This window comes from Emys orbicularis, chromosome 1 (genome assembly GCF_028017835.1).
Source record: "Emys orbicularis isolate rEmyOrb1 chromosome 1, rEmyOrb1.hap1, whole genome shotgun sequence".
NCBI lineage: Eukaryota > Metazoa > Chordata > Testudines > Emydidae > Emys > Emys orbicularis.
In genome coordinates this window covers 269,281,309-269,305,495 of record NC_088683.1, presented here as the reverse complement: position 1 = coordinate 269,305,495, position 24,187 = coordinate 269,281,309, and the positions used below count along the sequence as shown (strand labels likewise).

General features: G+C 42.8%; 1 protein-coding gene across 1 annotated transcript in view; it reads right to left on the bottom strand.

Annotated features, from left to right (window-relative positions):
• STK24 (serine/threonine kinase 24) overlaps positions 1-24,187 on the bottom strand; it is a 117,597-nt gene that overhangs the window by 77,379 nt on the left and 16,031 nt on the right. The window contains exon 2 of the mRNA XM_065404914.1: positions 23,905-24,135. Within this exon, the coding sequence (XP_065260986.1) occupies positions 23,905-24,135 (231 nt within the window). The remainder of the gene's footprint in view (positions 1-23,904; positions 24,136-24,187) is intronic.

Genomic DNA, 24,187 nt, shown 5'->3' with positions numbered 1-24,187 from the left:
GTTCAGTCTACCTTCTCTAAATGTTTATGTGCAGTAGTCTAGCATAAGCTCTTAAGCACAGAAGGTATTTAGCATGACCATCGTTTATAGATATTGCTGAGTCACAGGAAGGGCAGATCCTGATTCCTGGAGCTTTGCCTTCAGCCATTTTGGCTTCCTGAACAGGACGATGGTTGCAAAACCATATCAGTGCCCTATTTCCACAGGGAATGTCTATTTATTTTTAAACCAACAGGTATACTACCTAACAACTGTAGATAATAAATTAGAACTGTAGCTAATAAATCTTTCAGGTTGAAGAGACAGAGATACTGAATAGTTCTGTCCCACAGCCAAGGGCATTAAGAAGGAATCTGATAGATGGCTGAGGCTGCCCTATCCCTTTTATACTCTGCTAAAGTGGTAACAGGTCAAAGGCACAACCATAACAGACACTCTTATTCAAAAGGAATCTGATCTTATGTGCAAGAGGCACATGTGTATCAAGAGTGGAATCTGTATGGACACTTGAAGAACCACCTCCAAACCTCTGTGATTATCTTTGCCAACCTCTTGGGAGGGGAAACTTCCTATCCTTCTGAGTCTGCTCAGGGAAGTGTCTGAAGTCCCATTCTTCTGTAAATCCTTTTCTCAAAGTCTTCACTTTAGGTACTGTACAGCTTGTCAAGGATTTATTAAGGTTTATCTATTTTAGGGTTTTGTTCTGCAATCATTACCATAATATCTAAGGACTTGCCACATAAAATAAATTGGTAACCTTAGTGGACTTCTTGGAGTTTCTGGCTCTTTTGCCTTTTTAGGATATAAATAACTCTGCCTGGGATAAGTGAGTTTTGTTTTTAAAGGGGACGGTTGATATTTGTGAATGTCATTCTGGATGCGGTGGGAAAACTTTATAAAGAGAATGATTTTGCAGAATTTCCTAAAAGGTAAACAAACACTGTATTCAGGATTATAGATATCTGTTAGATTAATGATCTCAGGTCAGAAGAGGTGAAGGGGTAACAGCTAGGCCTTCAGGAGCAAATCGGCCAGCTTTGTGAGCAGACAGGGCTATGGACTCCTATATCTCTTGAACCACTAAAGATAAATCCTCCTCCAGAAAGTGTTCCATACTGCTCGACAACTCCTCCAACATCCTTTGGCAACCAAACATCCAAGTTTTAGAGCAAAGCCTGAGAGAGATACCTTCTGTGCCTCATGTGAAGGTGAGTGGGAATTAGGACATTGAGAAATGTGGTGTCCTCAGCCTAGGAAACTGATGTGCTGCCTTAAGTTTTGGGGAGTGTAGAAAGAGTTGAATCAAGAGAGGATGCCAAGAAACCTATACTAAGAATAGTCTATTCTTATCAGAGTGAAGCATGAACAGGAATCTAATCATTCCAAAATGGAGTAACTGGTACCCAATTAAAAAATAAGGTTAAGACTATATTATAAAATGATTCTGCTTGTTTAACTCACAAGATAAATATCAGTCTAAAGGTACGTCTACACTCAAAAAAAAAAAAAGCCATGGCAGCAAGTCTCAGAGCCCAGGTAAACTGATCAGGCTTGCATTACAGAGCTAAAGTTAGTAGTGTAAATGTTCCCACTCAGGCTGGAGCCCAGGCTCTGAGACCCCCTTGACAGATTTCAGAGCCCAGGCTCCAGGCTGAGCAGGAACTTCTATATTGCTCATTTTAGCCCTGTAGCCTGAGCCCCACAAGCCCGAGTCAGTTGACTCAGGCTCTGAGACTCACTGCCACAGATTTTTCTTTTTGCCATATAGATGTTCCCTTAAAGGCTCAAGGGGCCTTTACAGTGCTCCAACACAATTACTTTTACAGTGCTCCAACACAATTAATCTAAGAAGTGATGAACAAGATTTACAATTAATTGGAGTTGTCCAAATATTATGCCTTCAGAAAGCCATAAACTTGGAGTAATGCACCCCTTCTCCCCTGCTTCTATTTTCCCTGCTTTGTATCTCAGCATATCCCCCCAAGACATTATTGTAATCTTGCACAGAATATCTTCCCATCAGCCTTGTAGGAGCATGAGGAAAGAGACCATTGTGAAATCCTCATTTTTAGCTCTGTTCTTGCTGAGTTACTGGGAAAGAAATATTCATAGAAGCCTAGACAAAAGTTTTCAGCTACACACACAAATCAGAAGGGAAGCAGAGAAAATGCCTCTCTCTGCCCTTCCCTCACCATCATCCCACATAAACAGAGGAACTCAATAGTACAGAAAAACACCTATGATCCACCTGTACATAATCCTTCCCAGGCAACATATGCAGGAACAGAGTAAAACTGACATGGTTTACACATCAATCTGCTGCTGCTCCTTTTGGCATGTTCAGAAAACTCTGTGTAGAGAAACAGAAGTCCTAGCACAATCGTCTGCAAAACTGTCTCATGAGATTTGTGTATTTTAAATCCAGGTAAGAATGATATTTAGGACTGACACACCTTCTTGTTGTTCTAATGTGCTTAAGTTCAGATCCACATATCTTCTACATTGAGACGGTAGAGTTCCACAAGAAAATTAATTGGATGGTAATAAGATGATGAAAATTACAATACTATTTTGCAATTACTCTATATAGCACTTTTGACCCTAAAGGATCAAAAAATGCTATATAAACATGACAAGCTTCAACTTCTGATAGTTAAGTACTATGCCCATTTTACATATGGGAAAACCAAGCAAAAAAGGTTAAGTGAGTTGCCCAAGGTCACACAGTGGATGTTAGTGCCACATGTACAACTTGAGAGTTCGGACTGCCAACTATGTGCTCTAAACACACTCCCTACAACAGATAATTTTTCAACAAATGCACAACTAATTCCATATTAATAAAAAGTCCTGACTCATCCCCAAAGATGACCATACTGAAAGATTTGACATAAAAAAAATTCCTCATTTATGGAAGGATATGTGGTCTTGCTCCTAATTTGTTTCATATAATGCTCTCTGGAATAAGAACAAGAAAAGCAAGACCTATAATATCTGACCTTTCCTGTGAATAATCTTAATGCAGACTTCATCTCTGGAATTAAGACTGGGATCATGATTTAGTCTTCTTAGCTATCTACCTCTTCACCAAAAAGTCTATGCCCTCTAAAGGGAAGAACAGCAACGGCAACTTAAAATGGTAAAGTCTGCTGCTACTAAGAACTTATCCAGGGAGCAATTATTATTCTGGAGGTGTAAACAGCAGCACTGGACCAAAATGCAAGTTTTTCTCAAGACTGTGCCTTAGACAAGCAACATGTTCCTTCAGGGACACATTTCCCTCTAAGAGAATAAAACGCAGTGCATGCTGCTTTTGCGGGATTCAATTGTAGAACAATTCTTTCTAGCAATCTAGCTTGTACACAAAGAATTAAATGGAAGGATTTGGTGTCTGGGAGTCCTCCAGAGAGCCTTTAAAAAGTATTTATTTACTATATTGAGGGGAATGCTTATTGTTTTTTTCTCCCAACTTGATCCCAAAAGGACATGAATTCAGAGTTGCTCAAGTGTTGAGACAGATCCAAAACATGAAAACAAAAAAGGGGTGGGGAAATAACTGACTTTTGTACAAATCACAGGAAGTATAAAGTTTCCTTTCCTCTATTTGAGAACACATTCTGAGCTGAATGAACCAGGGCTGTTGATAGCGACGTTTATTTCCATGAACCTAAATGGGGCTAAAACCAGCTGATGAGGCCTTCGATAATTTTCATAAGGTATGAGCAAATATTTTCATAGAGGAGCCATGAACAGAAATCTGTGAGAGATGGTAAAGCTGTACTGAAGAATATTACCAAGTTGAGGTGCAGGACTGATGAGAAGTATTTGGCAAGGGAGCATTTCTGAGACGCTTACCTCCTTTGAAGTCTGTTGGCATCAGGATGAATGTTAGGTGTCCTCGGGCTGCCATCCCTTTGAGGGGAGGGAGATACAGACGAGCCCAAAGGTTCTCTTCTAAACACAAATCCTTACCCGAAGCTGGCCAAAAGGTCCCTGCAATCAAAGAAATCATTGTCGTTTTGCACGTGGCGCATTCAGGTCCTTTTGTCAAGGTTTGTCAGCCTTCTAACTTGTCCAGCCACAAAGAGAAAAAGAAAAATCATCTGTTGTGCAGCCAAGATAGAACAGAGACTAGGGAAAGAGAAGGAAACGTGGGCATTCTTAGACACTGCTGTAACTCATGTAAACACAGGCTAAAAGATCATCATACACACCTAAGCAGAACATCCTTGGTGAACGACATCTGTAAGCAATTTTTCTTTGGAAATGTATAATTAGCTAACATTTAGACAATCTCTGCCGTCCTCAGAGCTTGAACAATCTCCTTTTAAATTTCCATACACACTTACTGGTCAATGAGTCCTACAATCTAACCTAACCATAGCAGTTAATCAATAATAATCAAAAATCATTCAACAAAACTACATTCAATTAGCTCGGCAACTACAGTAGTAGTATATCATTAATCCTGTGAATTTATTCTTTCCAGTAAGCCAGTTCTAATACCATTACTTGCAAAATCACTTGCTAGAAAGTGCTTAATGCAAAAATAATCAAAATTCTCTCCCAAAAATTTGACACAGTGATTAGTCCACAATCCAACAACTCTCCAAAAATCAGGTTAAATTAATTTCCTTACAGAGAATTTCACCTCTCGGGGGAACTGTGCTCCAACAAAAGTAGAGTATAATAAATGAACTTTATAAACTAGCTTTATCATAAGCTATGATTTTATTTGCTGAAAAGACCTTTTCAGCCTATATAATCATCCTTCAACAAATGCTCATGGTAAGATTAATCCTTTTCACCACAGACACTTGCCTGTACCTGCAAACTTTACTTCCAGTGAAGTTGACTGAAATACATGTATAATGCTTTCCAGAGTTGGCCCATCCAAAAAAACTTTATAAACAACTAAGAAGAGGTTCCCATAACCTTCCCCCCAGTCTCCCTTCAGATTGACATCTGATCTCTCTTCCTGGCTATACTGCCAACAATTTAAACACAACATGGGAAATGTACTCAATATATTTTACATTCACAAACATATGTTCTTACTCTTCTATATCCACTCACAGAATAACTCCATAAGCTTTTCCGTGTCCCAGGTCTGCAATCAATCTATCATCCATGACTTGTCTTTTCCCTTTACTCATTGTGTTCAGGTTGTGGAAATGTAAAAAAAGCAATGGGATTTAGAACAATCAGCCCTCACTTTCCAAAACCTTTGTCTATATCCTGATGGTCTCCTGCTTTGATTACTATAATCATCTTCTCTTTAGCCTTATCATCCAACCGGCTCTTTAGCCCAAAAACATTGCCAAATTCATCTGCTTTGCCCACAACTCTCATCAGATGACTCTTCCTTTTATAAAATCCCAATGGAACTTATCTTCTTTTGTAGATATTTTACTGTTGTCTTTTCAATTAACCGATTTATGAAGTAGCAACACTTAGGAATTGTACAGTCATTCCTCAATACACAGTATAACGGCCGTCAAAAACACACCATCATGTATTATTCATTTACACAGGTAAAGATTAGTATTTTCCCCCCTATCCTGCTCCTACAATTACCTTCCCTCCGACCAGTTTTAACTGGTAGAATTCACTTGAAGACCCAAACCAAATACATTGATATGTTAATCCTGCAATGCAATCACAAAGTTAGCTGACTGATTTTGGCTACCTAGTGATGAAACTGTAGCATTAAAACACGTGATGTAATAAAACAGATAGGCTTACCGAATCTCCAATTCCATGGTAGTGATAACCAAGGAAGGAAATCACTTAATTATTTGTAACAAACTTGTGAAGTATATTATGAGTCCCCTTCAGTGGTGGGTCAATAGTAGATAGCCATCTGCTACTGCTGCCAGTTAGCAGGCTTAATGCTTTACTTCAAGTATGAAGGTTTGTGATTTTGAGCTGAAAGTCCCAGATTCAAACTCTGCTGACAGTGCATGGGGGTGAAGGGTCATCATTTCATCTGTTTCCCTGATAATAAAGCATGTTACAGGCAGCACTGTTTTCAGTGGGGATACTGGAGTTCCTACATCCCAGAAACAACAGGAATTATGCACATAACTCCTAAATTCAGATGAAATTTTGACATCACTCTAGTGATAAATTTAGGGTGTGGACGCAAACTTTCTCTTTGTAAAATACTGTATAAGAAGGGTCAGCAACTAAAGCTCCCTCAGAGTACTACCTTCATTTAGAGATGAGAGAGGGAGTACACATAGCCACAAGCTCAAGGAGGGTGGGGGGAGGGAACCATTAAAGCTAAAAACTAAATTTGTATCCCACATTGGGGGTGGGATCTTTCACAGGGGGGAAGTTTCTAGCCAATCCTTTCAGGAATCTAATTGTCATAGGGTTGGAAAAAACAGACCTTCCTTCCTCATGAGGATGGGATACAGAGATAGTTGCCAAATGAAATCTCAGAGAACTGATAGTGAGTCTTTTACGCTTAGGTGAAGCAGATAATCCAGAACGAGTTGTATGGAAGCCTGTAAAGGTCTCAGAGGTTCCTTTCTCCTGGGGCCACAGAGAGAACCTCTTCCCTCTCTTGAGGTGAGTATACCTCGTGGAAGGCTTTCAGCTATTTAAGAGAACATTCTGGAGTCCAAAGAAACAGTCAGTTTCCTGGGGAGTTAACCACTAAGCATCCAAGCACTCACATGTAGGCTGAGAGGTCTGTGATGCAACATCTAGACATGTTGAAGGTGAAGGTGAAGTCTGGCATGCTGAGTTATGTATGTACAAGCTGCCATATGACCTAGAAGTCTCAGGCAATTCCTCACTATTGTATGAAGATACATCTTGAAGTCTTGCATAAGAGCAATATCATCTGAAATCTGGCGTGAGGTAAAAAAAGGCTCACTCTTCCCCCCCCCCCCCCCCCCACACACACACAGCACAAGCAGGAGGCTCCCAGGGGCAGCTCCAAGGCAGAGGGCAGGAGCAGCACACGGCAGTGGGGGGAGGGACAGCTGAACTGCCCAGCAATTGATAGCCTGCTGGGCAGCTGCACAGGGAACTTAGGGGAGCAGGGACCTGATGGGGGACTGTTGGTCCACCCTGGTTCCAAGCCCCCACCAGCTAGCTCCAACGGGCTGCTCTTTCTGCAAGCAGTGGACAAAGCAGGTGGCTGCCAAACGACGTTATAAGGGAGCATTGCACAACTTTAAACAAGCATGTTCTCTAACTGATCAGCGACATAACAACGAAACAACCGTTAACCGGGATGACATTAAGTGAGGAGTAACCAGCATGAATGACCTCAGCATGCTGCCCTTGACTTAAAGGATGCCTATGACCAGCATGAATGTGCCTTTCATTTAAGGCCTCACCAAAGAATGTCATGTGAACGTACATACCAGGATCAGGATATTCTTGTAATCCCTTTGCCAAGTGGCATTAAGAGGTTCATGGGTCTAAGGCCTGGTCTACACAGCGGGCGGGGGGGGGAGGGGGGGAAGAGAAGGAAATCGATCTAAGTTACACAACTTCAGCTACATGAATAACGTAGCTGAAGTCAACGGGGGCGGAGCTTGGCTGATTAGGGGGCCTATAAAAGAGGCCTCCCAGCCAAGCAGCGGCCCTAGCAGCGAGCAGCGGCCCCCAGAAGCCGGCCAACAGGGGAGTTTAAGTGGGAGTTTACAGGGGGAGGTGGAAGGGGAGGCAGGCAGGCGCGGTGTTCGGTGTGCTCTGTTTCCCCAGAGGCTGCAGGCAGAGACTATAGCAGCCATGAGCCAAGCAGCAGGGGACACAATGCAGATGAAAGCATGTAGCAGCTGCGGTATGTATATAGTCCTAGCGGGGGCACCTGATCAGAGCTATGTCTGTATGAAATGCCGCCTAATTGCCCTGTTAGAGGAAAAGGTCCGAGGGTTGGAGATGCAGGTAGAGACCCTGGTAGAGTTTAGAAGGGGGTTTGAGCAGCTAATGGAGCAAAGGCAAGGGGTGGCTGAAGGGGAATGCTCGGGGGTGCAGATGGAAGCGGGGGCTATGGTCTGTGAGGGGGGAAGGTCGGGGGGAGAACAAGAGAAGTGGAAGCATGTGACCATGAGAAGCAGGCCAAGGAAAAGGAGGGCAAGTGAGGGGGAAATAGAACTCAGGAACAGGTTTGGGTGTTTGGCTAACGAGGAGGGGACGCAGCAGGTGGTAACTGATGGTGGGAGGCAGAGGAAGAAAAGAAGGGCAGCTAGTCCAATAGACAGAGGGGAGGAGTTGATGGAGACAGCATCAATACTCGGCCCCAGGAGGATACAGGATGGCAATAGGGGGACTATAAGGGAAAATAGAGACAGACAGGAGTTACGGCCGCAGGGAACAGGGGATAGATTAGTAGACTGCGCTGCCCCCAGGCAAAGGCAGGTTTATGTGATTGGGGACTCCTTACTGAGGAGGTTAGACAGGCCTGTGACCAGGGCGGACCCAGAAAACAGAAGGGTGTGCTGTCTGCCGGGCGCTAAGATACGGGATGTGGACCTGCGGTTGAAAAGGATCCTAAAAGGAGCGGGTAAGAACCCCTTGATCGTCCTTCATGTAGGAACGAATGACACGGCTAGGTTCTCGCTAGAGAGAATCAAGGGAGATTATGCCAGGCTGGGGAAGACGCTTAAGGAAGTCGAGGCTCAGATTATCTTCAGTGGGATTCTGCCTGTTCCTAGAGAAGGACAGCAAAGGGCAGACAGAATTGTGAGGATAAATAGCTGGCTAAGGGAGTGGTGCTATAAGGAGGGCTTTGGGATGTATGGCCACTGGGAGGCTTTCGGGGACAGACAGCTGTTCTCACGGGATGGACTTCACCTGAGTAGGGAAGGAAATAGACTTCTGGGAGGGAGGCTGGCTCATCTCATCAAAAGGGCTTTAAACTAGGAACTTGGGGGGAGACGGTTGGGAGATGTCCAGTTAATCTCCACGCCAGATTCCAACACTGAAAAGGAGGGCGAAGAGATAAGCACAGATATAGGTAGGGGTAGGGAATTGGACATTAGAAGGAGGGGGCGGATGGACAGTACGGGGTCCGTACCAAATTGCATAACTAATGGGAGAAAGGATAGACAGCATACGGTAAGATGTTTATACACAAATGCGAGAAGCCTAGGTAACAAAATGGAGGAATTGGAGCTCCTGGTCCAAGAAATGAAACCTAATATCGTAGGAATAACCGAAACGTGGTGGAACGGTAGTCATGACTGGAGTACAGGTATGGAAGGGTATGTGCTGTTTAGGAATGACCGGGAAAAAAGGTAAAGGTGGGGGTGTGGCATTGTATGTCAATAATGAGCTAAAATGTAAAGAAATAATAAGTGATGGAATGGATAAGACGGAGTCTGTATGGGCAATAATTACACTGCATAAAAGAACTACTAGAGCCTCCCCTGAGATACTCCTTGGGGTGTACTATAGACCGCCAGGATCTAGCCTGGATGCGGACAGAGAACTATTTAATGTTTTTAAGGAAGTAAAAACTAATAAGAGCTGTGTAATCATGGGGGACTTTAACTTCCCAGACATAGATTGGGGAACAAATGCTAGCAACAATAATAGGGCTCAGATGTTCCTAGACGTGCTAGCAGATGAATTCCTTCATCAAGTAGTAGCTGAACCGACGAGGGGGGATGCCATTTTAGATTTGGTGCTGGTGAGTAGTGAGGACCTCGTTGAGGAAATGGTTGTAGGGGACAACCTTGGCTCGAGTGACCATGAGCTAATTCGGTTTAAACTAAATGGAAGGATTAACACACATAAAACTCTGACTAAGGTTTACGATTTCAAAAAGGCCAACTTTAATAAATTAAGGCAACTACTTAGGGAAGTGGATTGGGCTAACATACTTAGAGAGCTAAAGGTAGATGAGGCCTGGGATTATTTCAAGCTGAAGTTGCACGAGCTGTCCGAGGCCTGTATCCCGAGAAAGGGGAAATGGTTAGTAGGCAGGAGAATTAGACCTAGCTGGATGAGCGGGCGTCTCAAAGGGGCGATTAAGAAAAAACAGAAAGCGTACAAAGAATGGAAGAGGGGAGAGATCGGCAAGGAAACCTACCTTATTGAGGTCAGAGCACGTAGGGATGCAGTGAGAAAGGCCAAAAGCCGTGTAGAGTTGGACCTCGCGAGGGGAATTAAATCCAATAGTAAGAGGTTTTATAGCCATATAAATAGGAAGAAAACAAAGAAAGAGGAAGTGGGACCGCTGAAGCATGTAGATGGAGTGGAGATTAAGGATAATCTAGGCATGGCACAATATCTAAATGAATATTTTGCGTCGGTCTTTAATAAGGCTAATGAAGGGCTTAGAAATAGAGGGAGCAGGACAGAGGGGAATAAAGGAGGGGGGATTGACATTACAGTATCAGAGGTGGAAGCCAAACTTGACCAGCTAAATGGGACTAAATCGGGTGGACCGGATGATCTTCATCCTAGAATATTGAAGGAGCTGGCGCGAGAAATTGCAAGCCCTTTAGCGATAATTTTTAATGAATCTGTAAACTCGGGGGTGGTACCGTTGGACTGGAAAATAGCTAATGTGGTTCCTATTTTCAAGAAGGGGAAAAAAAGTGACCCAGGTAACTACAGGCCTGTTAGTTTAACTTCTGTAGTATGCAAGGTCTTGGAAAAAATTTTGAAGGAAAAAGTAGTTAAGGACCTTGAGGTGAATGGCAATTGGGACAAATTACAACATGGGTTTACGAAAGGCAGATCGTGCCAAACCAACTTGATCTCCTTCTTTGAGAAAGTAACAGACCTTCTAGATAAAGGAAATGAGGTGGATCTAATTTACCTCGATTTTAGTAAAGCGTTTGATACTGTGCCGCACGAGGAATTATTGGTTAAATTAGAAAAGATGGGGATCGATATGAAAATCCAGAGGTGGATTAAGAACTGGTTAAAGGGGAGACTGCAGCGGGTAGTACTGAAAGGTGAACTGTCGGGTTGGAGGGAAGTCACCAGTGGGGTTCCTCAAGGTTCGGTTTTGGGTCCTATTTTATTTAATCTATTCATTACTGACCTCGGAACCGAATGTAGGAGTGGGCTGATAAAGTTTGCGGATGACACAAAGTTGGGAGGTATTGCCAATTCGGAGAAGGATCGGGATATTCTGCAGGGAGACTTGCATGACCTTGTAAATTGGAGTAACAATAATAGGATGAGATTTAATAGTGAGAAGTGTAAGGTGATGCATTTAGGGATGACTAACAAGAATTTTAGTTATAAGTTAGGGACGCATAGGTTGGAAGTGACGGAGGAGGAGAAGGACCTCGGAGTCCTGGTTGATCGCAGGATGACTATGAGTCGGCAATGTGACGTGGCTGTGAAAAAAGCTAATGCGATCTTGGGATGCGTTAGGCGAGGTATTTCTAGTAGGGACAGGGAGGTGCTGCTTCCGTTATACAAGGCGCTGGTGAGACCTCATTTGGAGTACTGTGTGCAGTTCTGGTCTCCCATGTTTAAAAAGGATGAACTCAAACTGGAACGGGTACAGAGAAGGGCCACTAGGATGATCCGAGGAATGGAAAACCTTTCCTATGGAAGGAGACTCGAGGAGCTCGGTTTGTTTAGCCTAACCAAAAGAAGGCTGAGGGGGGATATGATTGCTCTCTTTAAATATATCAAAAGGATTAATACCAAGGAGGGAGAGGAATTATTTCAGCTCAGTACTAATGTGGACACGAGAACGAATGGATATAAACTGGCCGTGGGGAAGTTTAGGCTTGAAATTAGACGAAGGTTTCTAACCATCAGAGGGGTGAAATTTTGGAACAGCCTTCTGAGGGAAACGGTGGGGGCGAAAGACCTCTCTGGCTTCAAGATTAGGCTTGATAAGTTTATGGAGGGAATGGTTTGATGGGATAACGTGATTTTAGTCAATTAGGCATTAACGTGCCATCGCGGGTAAAATGAGGGTCCGGCTGTAGAATCTTGCCTGTATGCTCAGGGTTCTACTGATCGCCATATTTGGGGTCGGGAAGGAATTTTCCTCCAGGGTAGATTGGCAGAGGCCCTGGAGGTTTTTCGCCTTCCTCCGCAGCATAGGGCAGGGGTCGCAGCCTGGAGGATTCTGTTGTGGGTGGGTCAGCTTTTGTGGCCTGCATCATGCGGGAGGTCAGACTAGATGACCATATTGGTCCCTTCTGACCTTAAAGTCTATGAGTCTATGAGTCTAACGTACTTAGATAAACTTACCGCGGTGAGTCGACTGCTGCCGCTCCCCCGTCGATTCCGCCTGAGCCTCTCATGGTGGTGGAGTACAGAAGTCGATGGGAGAGCACTCGGGGATCAATTTATCGCATCTACACTAGACGTGATAAATCGACCCCTGCTGGATCGATTGCTGCCCGCCGATCCGGCAGGTAGTGTAGACATACCCATAGACTCCACTTCGGATTTTATGTTTTTACAGTGGGACAGTTTATGTAGGTTAGTTACCTTGCAGTAAAAAAAAGCATACTTTTTTCTAATCAACATAAGGTCATATTCCATCAGACCAATGGTCCACTTAGCCCAGTATCTTATCATTCAACATTGGCCACTGCCAAACACTTCAAAGCGAATGAACAGAACAGGGCATTATTGAGTGATCCATTCCCTGTTGTCCAGTCCCAGCTTCTGGCAGTAGGAAGTTGAGAGCCACCCAGAGCATCTTGATCTTCAAGCCATTCTTGGACCTATCCCTCCATGAATTTATCCAATTCTTTTTTAATCCCAGTTATGCTTTTGGTCTTCACAACATCCCTTGGCAATAAGTTCCATAGGTTGACTGGGCCTTGTGTGAAGATGGATTTCCTTATGTTTGTTTTAAACCTACCTATTAATTTCATTGGATGAGCCCTGGTTTGTGTGTTATATGAGGGGGATAAATAACACTTTCCTATGAACTTTCTCCACACCATGCATGATTTTATAGACCTCTGTCATAACCTCCCTTAGTCGCCTCTTTTCTAACCTGATGAGTTCCAGTCTTTTTAATCTCTCCTCACATGGACACTGTTCCATAACCCTAATAATTTTTGTTTCCTCTCTCTACCTTTTCCAATTCAAATATATCTTTTTTGAGATGAGGCAACTAGAACTACATTCAATATTCAAGGTGCGAGTGTACCATGGATTTACATAATGACATTATTTATCCCTTTCCTAATGGTTCCAAAATTTTCAGCTTTTTTTATTGCCATTGCACACTGAGCAGATGTTTCACCCCTTTTCTAGATCATTTATGAATATGTTGAACTGCACTGGTCCCACTACAGATCCTTGAGGGACCCTGATATTTACCTCTTTCCATTGTGAAAACTGACCATTTATTCCTACCCTTTGTTTCTTAGCTTTTAACCAGTTACTGATCCATGAGAGGACCTTCTCTCTTATCTCATGACTGCTTACTTTGCCTAAAACCCTTTGGTGTGAAACTTTGTCAAAGGCTTCCTGAAAGTCCAAGTACACTATATGCACTGGGTCACCCTGTCCACATGTTTGTTGACTCACTCAAAGAATAGATTGGTGAGGATAATTTCCCTAAATCTGGGTTGACTCTCCCCCAACATATTGCATTCATCTATGTATCTGATAATTCTGTTCTTTACAGCACAGAATTTGCCTGATGCTGAAGTTAAGCTTACCGGCATGTAATTGCCAACATCTCCTCTAGAGCCTTTTTAAAAAATTGGTGTTACATTAGCTGTTCTCCAGTCATCTGGTACAAAGGTTAATTTAAGCAATAGGTTACATTTCACGGTTAGTACTTCTACAATTTCATAACTGAATTCCTTCAGTACGCTTGAATGAATACCATCTCATTCTAGTAACTTGTTACTGTTTAATTTATCAATTTGTTCCAAAACCACCTCTACTGACACCTCAACATGGGACAGTTCCTCAGATCTGTCACTTAAAAAGAATGGCTTAGGTGTGGGAATCTCCCTCGCAACCTCTGCATTGAAGACTAATGCAAAGAATTCATTTGCTTCTCCACAATGGCCTTGTCTTCCTTGAGTGCTCCGTTCGCACCGATTGTCCAATGACCCCACTGATCGTTTGGCATGCTTCCTACTTCTGATGTACTTAAAGTTTTTGCTGTTAGCTTTTGTGTCTTTTGCTAGTTGCTCTTCACATTCTTTTTTTGGCCTGCCTAATCATACTTTTACACTCAACTTGCTAGGGTTTATGCTCCTTCCTATTTTCCTAGTTTCTCAGTAGTGAAGACTTCAGAGATCTCAGAGACCCAGAAGTAAAAGGCAGCATCAGCCTGACCAACAAGTAGTTGGTGAAACATTGTTTTTGAAGAAATGCAAGGTATTTGTTTTCTTTTTATTGTAACTAAGTTAAGCTAACTGGATAAGGCATTCATGAGAAGTGTAAATTTAGATAGGTTATGCAAACTTTTTGCTTTTCTTCAGTTTCCTCTGTATTTTCAATAAATCATGTTTTGAAGATGATTGACTACTGACTGATAATTTCATGACTACCTCCTCGGGGAGACAAAAACCTCTTTAAATCTTTCAAAAGAGGTAGTGAGGGAAAGGAGTGTCTGGAGCCAACCACCCATTTGATGTCCAAATTTAAGAGGGATGCAGACTGAGATGTCCTCTCCCATTAAGTTGTTCCGCAAAGGGCTGTAGGCAAGCATGCACACAAGCAAAGAAACCTCAGGACCACAAATGATACAAAAAGTGGAGGGTAACTGGTCTCAGATAACCAGGGACCAATCCATCTTAAAGGTAAGTACCAAGACCGCAAAGCAGATTCTTTACTGGGTGAAGGAGCTGGTGGACACCAGCATAATGTGCTCTTGCCTTTTTGTATTATTTATAAGGCCAGACACCGCATGCTAGATCAACTGAAGCTTCAAGCTGGCCTTTAGATAGTTCCAAGTAAATCACATTTCAGTAGTTAACATTATTCACAGAATTTTAAGGCCATAGAGGACCATTATGATCACCCAATCCATTCTCCTACATAACACAGGCCATAGAATTTCAGTAATTCCTTCACCAAGCCCATATTTCTGGTTGAGCTACAGCATATTTTAAGAAGTAATCCAACCTTGATTTTAAAACGTCAAGTGACCCAATCCTTAGGTAAGCAATTCCAATAGTTAATTACCCTGACTCAAAATGTATGCCTTATTTCTAGCCTGAATTTAGCTTCTGCTTCCAGCCATTAGATATTGTTATACCTTTGTCTGGTAGATTTCAGAGCCCTCTACCACCAGAAATCTTCTTCCCAGATAGGCACTTCTAAAAGGCTCAATCACCTACTAATCTTCTTTTAGATAAACTAAATAGAATGAGCTTCTTAAGTCTATAGTAAGCTAGGTTTTCCAGTCCTCAAAATTGTTCTTGTAGTTCTTTTCTGAACTCTCTACAATTTTTCCAACATCCTTTGGGAAGTGTGGACACCAGTATTGGACACAGTATTCCACTAATGGTCTCACTGATGCTATCTACAACAGTAACACCACATTCTTACTTCTACTCAATATTCCCTTGCCTCCACATACATAGCTTGTGTTAGCACACTGTAGCCCATAGGGCTAGCCTGCCAGCTTGCTATATTATATAATCTTCTTTATTGGTTTGATTGATATTATTTTGGTTTATATTTCAGTAGATATTATCTCATTATATTTGGTTGTAATGCAAGGAGCCTACAGGCTGTATCCTGTACAATTCGCTAGAGCAAGTTAGCTTATGTGTGTGTAACGTTTGGCATAGATAAATAGCCCACTGGTTACCCTTTTGACTTTGGGGAACTGAACAGGGAACTGAATGTGCTTACCGTAATTCTGGGACGTACTGGTAACCACAAGGTACACTGCAAGAACATGGAAGTAATGGTTCAGGCCAGAGGTAACAGTTTTGAGAATGAGACTTGATATTAATATGTATGAACATGTTATTAATATGTAAGACTATGTTAGTCTACAGAATAAGTGTACCCTAAGATTTATCTGGGTGAGGAAATAAGATTTGGGCATGGAAAATTGGGCACTGACATGAATATTCAGGATAATGCCAAGACCCTATAAGAGGTCAAACCACCATGTGGAAGGATTCCTGCTCTTAGTTATCTTTCTTTAAGTTCTCTTTTGGTTAAGCTATGAGCTCCGCTTATGCAATATAGCTTAGCTACTCAACACTCGAAGCTGATCTCTACCATCCTGGGATTGAGGAACCTGTACCATCGAATTTATTGGGCATGCCAGAGATGAGGCTGGTCCTCTGTCTCCCACTACCAGGTCCCCAAGGAAGGGTGTTTGTATGCTAGTTTAAGTGGCTCTTGTAAAAGGGATGTTACCACCAGGAACTATAGAACTGTACTACTTCGTCGCTTTGTGGTTTGTAGCTTTGATTACTCTCGTTTTATTGTAATAAAAATATTAAAATTTTGGTTCTGTCCTCAGTGTGAATGTCCTTGCCGCACACCCCGAGAGTCCAGACAAAGTACTGATCTGCCTACATTCCCTAATTCTGTAGCCTGATTTTGGGACAAGAACCTAAGTATCTTCTGGTCAAATAATTGGCAAGCCTATAATAAATCAGCCCTATAAAATCAGGTTAACACAGTTAGCTACAGCACCACCTCAGGAGCTCATATTCAGTTTTTTATCCATCATGATCCCTAAATTCCTTTCAGCATCAATGCGTTCCAAAATTCAGTCCCCCATAAGTGTGACCCACATTCTTCATTCCCAGATTTATGATCTTGCATTTGGCTATACTAAAACATATTGTTCAAGTAAGTGCAGATCATTCTGTAGAAAAAAAGGTTACTAAGCTTCCATAATTGTTGTTCTTCGAGATGCGCTGCACATGACCATTCCACTCTAGGTGTGTGCACGCCCTGAGCACAGTTGTTAAATTTTTTTCCCTCAGTGGTACCTGTTGGGGCAGCTGGAGCCCCCTCTGGTGCCACATGCTCACAGCACCGCTCCCCCTCAGATCCTCCTTTCTAGAAAACTCTGATGTACAGGGCAGGAGGTGGAGGTGGTAGAATGGACATGGGCAACATATCTTGAAGAACAGTTACAGAAGGTTAGTAACCATTTTTTCTTCTTCGAGTGATTGTACATGTGCATTCCACTCTGGTGACTCCCAAGCAGTTGAATAGGTGGAAGGATCAGAGTTCACGGACACATGGACTGCAGGGCAGCTCAACAAAATTTGGCATCATCTCTGGACTTCTGAGGATGGTGTAATGGGAGGAGAACATATGCACCGATGACCAGATCTGCGCTATGAATGCTGCTGAGGATGCTTGTGACCTTGTGGAATGAGCTGTCAGGATAGCTGGAGGTGGATCCCCCACTCAATTGTAACAAGTACGAATGCAATCAGAACAAAATTGTCTGCAAATAGATTGGGAGGCCCTTCATCCTGTCCACTACTAACAGTTAAGTGGACTTTCTGAACGGTTTAGTCTGTTCTATGTAGAATGGTAGGGCTCGTCTAACACCCAATGAGTGATGGCACTGTTCCTCCCTATTTGCATGTGGCTTTGGGTAAAAGAGAAGAAGACAGATTGTCTGATTGTTATGAAATTGTGAGACCACTTTCAGTTGGAAACGGGTGGGGATATAACTGTACCTTGTCTTTAAAGAAGACTGTGTTTGGAGGCTCTGATATGAGGGCACAGAGCTCCGAAACCCTTCTGTCCGAAGTGATGGCCACTAAGAAAACTACTTTCCAGGAGAGATACAATAAGGAGCATGTTGTCAATAGTTCAAACGGAGGTCCCAGGAGCTTTAACACCACCAAGTTCAGGTCCCAGGGAGGAACGGACTTTCTTATTTGAGGGTATAACCTCTCTAGCCCCTTCATAAATTAGACGGACATGTCATGTGAAAACATGGATCAGTTATTCACCCGGAGGTGGAAAGCCAATATTACTGTAAGGTGAACCTTGACAGAGAAGATAGCTAAACTGTGCTGCTTCAGGTGTAATGGATACTTGAGTATTTCCTGTAAGAATGACTACATGGGTAAGACCCCACGTTGGGATGCCCAGACTGAAAACCGCTTCCACTTTGAAAGGTAAGTAGCCCTGGTGGAGGGCTTCCTACTACCTAGTAGGACCTGAGGAACTAACACCAAGCAAGCCTGCTCTCTGAGGTTTAGCCATGAAGCTCCCAGGCAGTTAGGTGAAGGGAGCTCAGGTTCAGGTGGAGCAGTTGACCATGGTCCTGAAAGATCAGGTCCGGATGTAACAGAAGTTGAACTAGAGTCACCACTGAGAGGCCTAGCAGAGTGGCAAACCAACATTGGCGGGGCCATACTGAGGCTATCAGGATGACCCAGTCCCGTTCTATCTTTAGAAGTACTCCCTGTATGAGTGGGATGGGGGGAGCGTAGTAAAGATGTTCCAGTCACGACAACAGAAAGACGTCTATGATTCACCCCGGACTGTGGCCTCGCAGGGAGTAGAATTGGTGACACTTTCTGTTGTACTAGGTTGCAAATAGATCTATTTGGGAAGTCTCCCACTGCTGGAAGATGTCCCTCGCCATGCCTATCACTTAAAATCTGTCTTTCTGTAGTTAATTTGTTCAGGGTTAAGTGGCTTGCGAAATCTCAGCCCAGTTTACAAAGGGTAGTGTGTGTCCATTTCACACTGAGGGAGTGGCGAATTACTTAATGAACTTGCACTGCTCAAGGTGCCCTTGAGTAATGTAAGACTATACAGTCCTGGGGTGTAGGCCTAGAGCTGGGGGGAATTGGCTGGAGTCTCTCTATTGATGGTTCATGAGTAAGGCTGTAATTCTGTAATCTTCACTAGCAAATAAGAAAGTCCGTTCCTCCCTGGGATCTGAACTTGGTGTTATTAAAGCTCCTGGGCCCTCCATTTGAACCACTGACAACATGCTCCTTATTGTATCTCTCTGCATGGAGTCCCACATGTTGAAATCATATATGTCCAGCAGCACCTGCTGGTTTGCAATCCTGAGCTGTAAACCCCCCCCCCCAGTAAAATAAACTTTCCTACTGAACAGATCCAACTTCTTGGAGTCCTTTGCTTTTGATGAACCTGCCACAGTTGCCAACTTTCATGCAGTAAATAAGCACCCCGACTTTCATAATAAGCCAAAAATCAAGCTAATCCCATTTCAAAACAAGGCCAAAACAAGCTAATCCCCAAGAACTCCAACACTCTATGTGACTAGATCTCCCCGGCATACAGTCTGGGACTGTTGTGGGTCCGCTGTGCACACCGACTCTCACTCCTGCTTGCCCCCACTTGCCAGGAGCCAATCGAAAAAAAGAAGCAACAAGCTACAAGCCAAAAACAACTCACACACCAATTAAGCCAAAAAAGAGCCCAATTTCTGCATTTCTTTCACAGGTTTGGCATGTCTGGAACCTGCCTCTCTCTTTTGCAGGCAGCAGATATTACCAGGAATCCCCGGAAAGGGGTGGGAGGGGAATGAGTGTACAACTCATAACCCCACACAGGAATAAAGTACTTTCACTCAGATCTTTCTGACACGGGGAGAGGGATGTGCGGGGCTGCCACAAGGCTTTAACAGGGTTCAGAATGGCTTCATTGAGAGGCAGGGCTACATTTGCTGAGCTGCAGCAGCTAAAATATCAACCAAGGTGTAGGAGACTCTTTTGCTACCTCCATCTGTATGCCCAGATTTAAGGACACTCTTTTCAACAGTTCTTGGTGTGCCTTATAGTAATACAGGGGAGGCAACATGCCCACTCCTGAAACAGACTTGTTTCAAGTCTGCACCAGCTGAAGACACTCTTTCTCCCTTTCTGCCTCAGCACTGAGCCGGCTCCTACAGTTCTGTGCCAGGGTCAGTACCAGAGTGCAGACTGGCTGCAGCCCGATGGCATGTTGGTGCCCTTCATTCCAAGGTCACCGAATAGGGGTTCTAAAAGGGCCACTGGACAAGCACAGGTCCCCGGTGATGACCTGACCATGCACTCAATAGTAGGTCTTTGGCAGGGTAGGAGTATCTTGGGGAGCAGCAGGGACAACTTCTCGAACAAGAGGAGTAAGACTCGACCTCTGACTCCAAAGATGAGACCGAGGATCACAGAGGTACAGTTCCCACCGGCGCCAGAGACCGGTGCTATCGTGAAAATGCCTGCACCAAGGTCATCATAGCCAGTTTCCCTTTTGAAGGTACCAAATGATGACCTGAGGCAACAGGTTCCGATGGCACCAATACCGCCAACTCTTGTACTGCTGGTGATACCAGTACCAACAGCGCTAGATGGTCTCTGGCCACAGTAAATGCCTCCGGCGTGTTCGGCACCAAGATAGTATCGGTACCATGCTATATTGCAGATGAAGACAGTTCATCCAGTATGGGAGTCAACAGTGCCTGTGTAGGTGCAGGAGTCAATAGTGCTGACTTCTGCGGTAGAGTAAGAGGAGTGGCCTGTCTTAGGTCAACTCTACTCTGATCCCCAAGCCTAGCCATATTTGGTGACAGGAATCGACTCCTCTCTGCTGACTGTTTCTTGTGCCTTTTCCTAGGCTCTGAGGATGGTGAACTGTGCCCAGCTTCCGGTACGGTAGGAGGAGCTCTCCTTACCAATGCTGAGGCACTCTGAGCTGAGTCAGACTGGCCTAGCTCAGATGGAGGTCTCAGTGCCACCTTCATGAGCAAAAACTTCAGTCTGGCTTCCTGGTCCTTCTTCGTGCGAGGCTTAAAGTCTCTGTAAATCTGGCAGCGATCCCCCAAGTGAGCTTCTCCCAGGCACTTCAGGCAGCTTGAGTGCAGGTCACTGAGAAGCATACTCTTGTTGCAGGAGGCACAAGGTTTGAAGGGACAAAAATGCTGCTAACTCGATAAATTACAAAATTTCACTAAAACTGACTAAAACTACTTACAACTATATACAAACATGCAAAATAGAAAAACACTGAGAGGCTTGCCAAAGCAAGGATGGCAGTTCCAGCAACTGTCACAGGCTAATGTGTGTGTTATTTACCACTCCACTAATTCTTGTGTCATCTGCAAACTTTATTATCAATGATTTTACATTTTCTTTCAGATTAATGCACTGAAAAGCACTGGGCGAAAAGGAGATCCCTATTGGACCCGACTAGAAAAAACCCAGTTAACTGATTCCCCGTTTACAACTACTTTGAGATCTCTCAGCCAGTTTTTAATCCCTTTAATATGTGCTATAATTATTTTTTAATCACGAATCAAGAACATTGTATGGTACTAAATCAAATCTCTTACAGAAGTCCAAATATATATGAAAGTCATAAGGGAATGGATAACACTTAATACAAGACTATGTATGCAAAAGGAGCCAAAGAACAAAAGTAATTTCTGGCCATTGATGCTATTAGGGTGCCTAAGAAAATGGACTGTAACGCAGTGAAATGCACCTTGATGGATAGAGGGGTACTCAGGAAATCCCAGACCTTCAGATCTCCCATCTCAGTCAGAAACAGCTGCACCCAAAGGCTAAGGGGTCAAGTCAGAAAATTCCAGCATTCCCAATCAGAACCATCCAGGGTTCTAAGGCCAGAAGCCTCCTCTTTCATTTACACTGGGAATTGCAGCAGCTGCCAATATCATCTTTACAGCCTCCTGACATGATCATAACTCATTTAACTCTGAAACCTAGACTAATTCCCCCCCCCAATTTGTTGTATTGTCATTGATTCTTGACACCCCCACCCCCTTCAACCCAAGCCTGTCCTGCCATAGCAACCCTTCAGCTGGTCAACTTCATTATTCATGTCCATTGTACTAATTGCCCTCGTCTCCATTTACCCACCTTCCTTCTCTTATACCTACAGCCACTTCCCCCCGCTCACCATTCTTCTGCCCCACTTCGACCAATGAGTGCTAACACAAATGTATTCCCATTGCACTCTCTCCCTATATATATATATATATATATATATATATATATATATATATATACACACACACACACACACACACACACACACACACACACACGATGTACCCTAATCATGCATGCCCCTGTATTTTGTCTGTAAGTTGCATCCCTTTCATCCATTTTAGATTGTAAACTCTTTGAGGTAAGGATGGTGTCTACTACAATACAAGACATAACACCTTCATCTGAAAAAGTAGTTCAAGCTCTTTTTTTCTACCAGCATTATTTCAGACTTATATTTTCTGACTGTCTCATGAAGTTGTGCGTTCTCAAGGAGAGTGTCACCTTATTGTCATCCTCATTGGGAGGAACTACATTCATGGCAAGACAATCTGACCATGTGTATTCAGAGCTGTTAAATAAAACCAGTTTAATGCTTGCAGTCCTCCATAAGAAGCACATTCACCACCGGCCCTGTGGGAGAAATGAACTTTATGGGAATTTGCAACATTTCCTTTGTGAATAAGAATGCGGAAAAGATTGATTTCTCCTTAAAGAGGGAAGAAGGGTTCAGAATTCTGTGAGAATCTCTGAGAGGAGAAATTCTTATCTCGCCCTTTCTGGAGTCCCTGTTTCACATATCCACCAACACTTAGTCAGGAGATTTCAAAAGGGGAGTGGAGAAAGACTAAAAGCAGACCCCAATTGGGCTATATACCTTCACACCTTCCAGCGGCTTTTTAGACTTACTCTATACCTAAGTTTGCATCAGGGCAGTGGTGAGATATTAGGTCCAAAACTTTGCATGCTGCCATTTGGGTGAATATCAGTGATGGGCTTTTTCTCAAGTTGCCCTAGACAACAAGGCCCAGGCCACAGGAAGCACACAGTGGACTGTCCTAGTGGGAATGGTCATGTATCTTCTGGATCCTCAGGGCAAATCCGTTCTCAGTATGCAAGCAACTGAAGAGCCCAGAAATCCTGACTGGTTAATAAGGGTTTTTTGTTTTATTTTTTTGTTTGTTTGTTTGTTTGTTTGTTAAGGGCATTCATGCCTCAGAAATGAAGTAGAACGTTCCTAGAATGGCAAAAGTGGACCAAACTTTGTATTTAGGGTATTTTCTGCCCTTTGGTAAGCTTATCAGCCATTTTTCAATAGAAAAATGAGAGCTTTAAGCTCCTGCCTGCACTCTCAGTGAAAAAAAGAAAACCGAGTAACACAGATGGGATAAAGTCAGAGAAAAACAGTACCAAAAAGTACCAAGCGTAGTTGTGCTACCTTCTATGTTAAAGCATAAGAGAAACCTCAAACATGAATCTTTCCGCAGAGAAGTACCACCTTTTTTTGTCATTATTAAAACTCATCTCAACTGATTTACTGTCAAGAACTGGATCATTTCAGAGAAAAGAAATGAAAGCCAAGAGGTGATCAGTAAAGCTTGTAATTTCAGATGAAACACCAACCAAAACCCATAAAAGATACATCAGCCTTCATTTCAGGCTACTCTGCTAACTAAATACCTTCTGCAAATAAGTCACAGGTTAACAAATTAATTTTTTGAGCCATTCAGGTCAAAAACAGGATCAAGTCTAAAAAAAAAAAAACCTCAGTCTTTAAAAAACAGACTACTACAAATCAAGGCCTGACAAAATTGTTAACCTTGATGAAAAGCAGGTACTGAGTTGTTTCTAATAGTTTTATGCAATTTTATTACATTTTCAATGCATTCTAAAATTGAACAATTTAAGAGTGAGAATATTCTAAGTTTAGACTGATCTAAATATACTACTGCTTGACCTCAATGTCCCCAATGACAAGTCTGTTACTTACACAAATTTCATTTCTTCCTGCCTTTGGTAAACAGACACATACACTATTTTATTCTTAAGATGGGTCTTGAAGCAAACTCTTCACAAACTATAAGAAGTTCACTCTGTTTTTAAGGTTAAAGGGGAAAAAAATATTTCCCCTTCTATTGAAAACTATTCTGCTATTCTACTGATGTCCTTGTCCATAAAAAATTGACGTTTGAACAAAATCTTTCACTGTAACACACAAAAACAAGCATCATCTTACCTTTAAATAAGATCCATAATATTTGGTTACATAAGGACTGTCACACTGACTCAGCACTGTGATTTCTTGTTGTATGTCCTCTATTTCATCTTCCGCTTCTTCTAGATCAATAATTTTTATAGCAACCACTTTCTGAGTTTGATTGTCAATTCCTTTAAAAACCTCACCAAAAGAGCCCTTGCCAATTTTCTCGAGTTTTGTAAACAGTTCTTCTGGATCTGCTTGTAGATTCTGTTAAATTTACAAAAAGAAAAAGATATTCAATACTTACAGTGTTACAAAC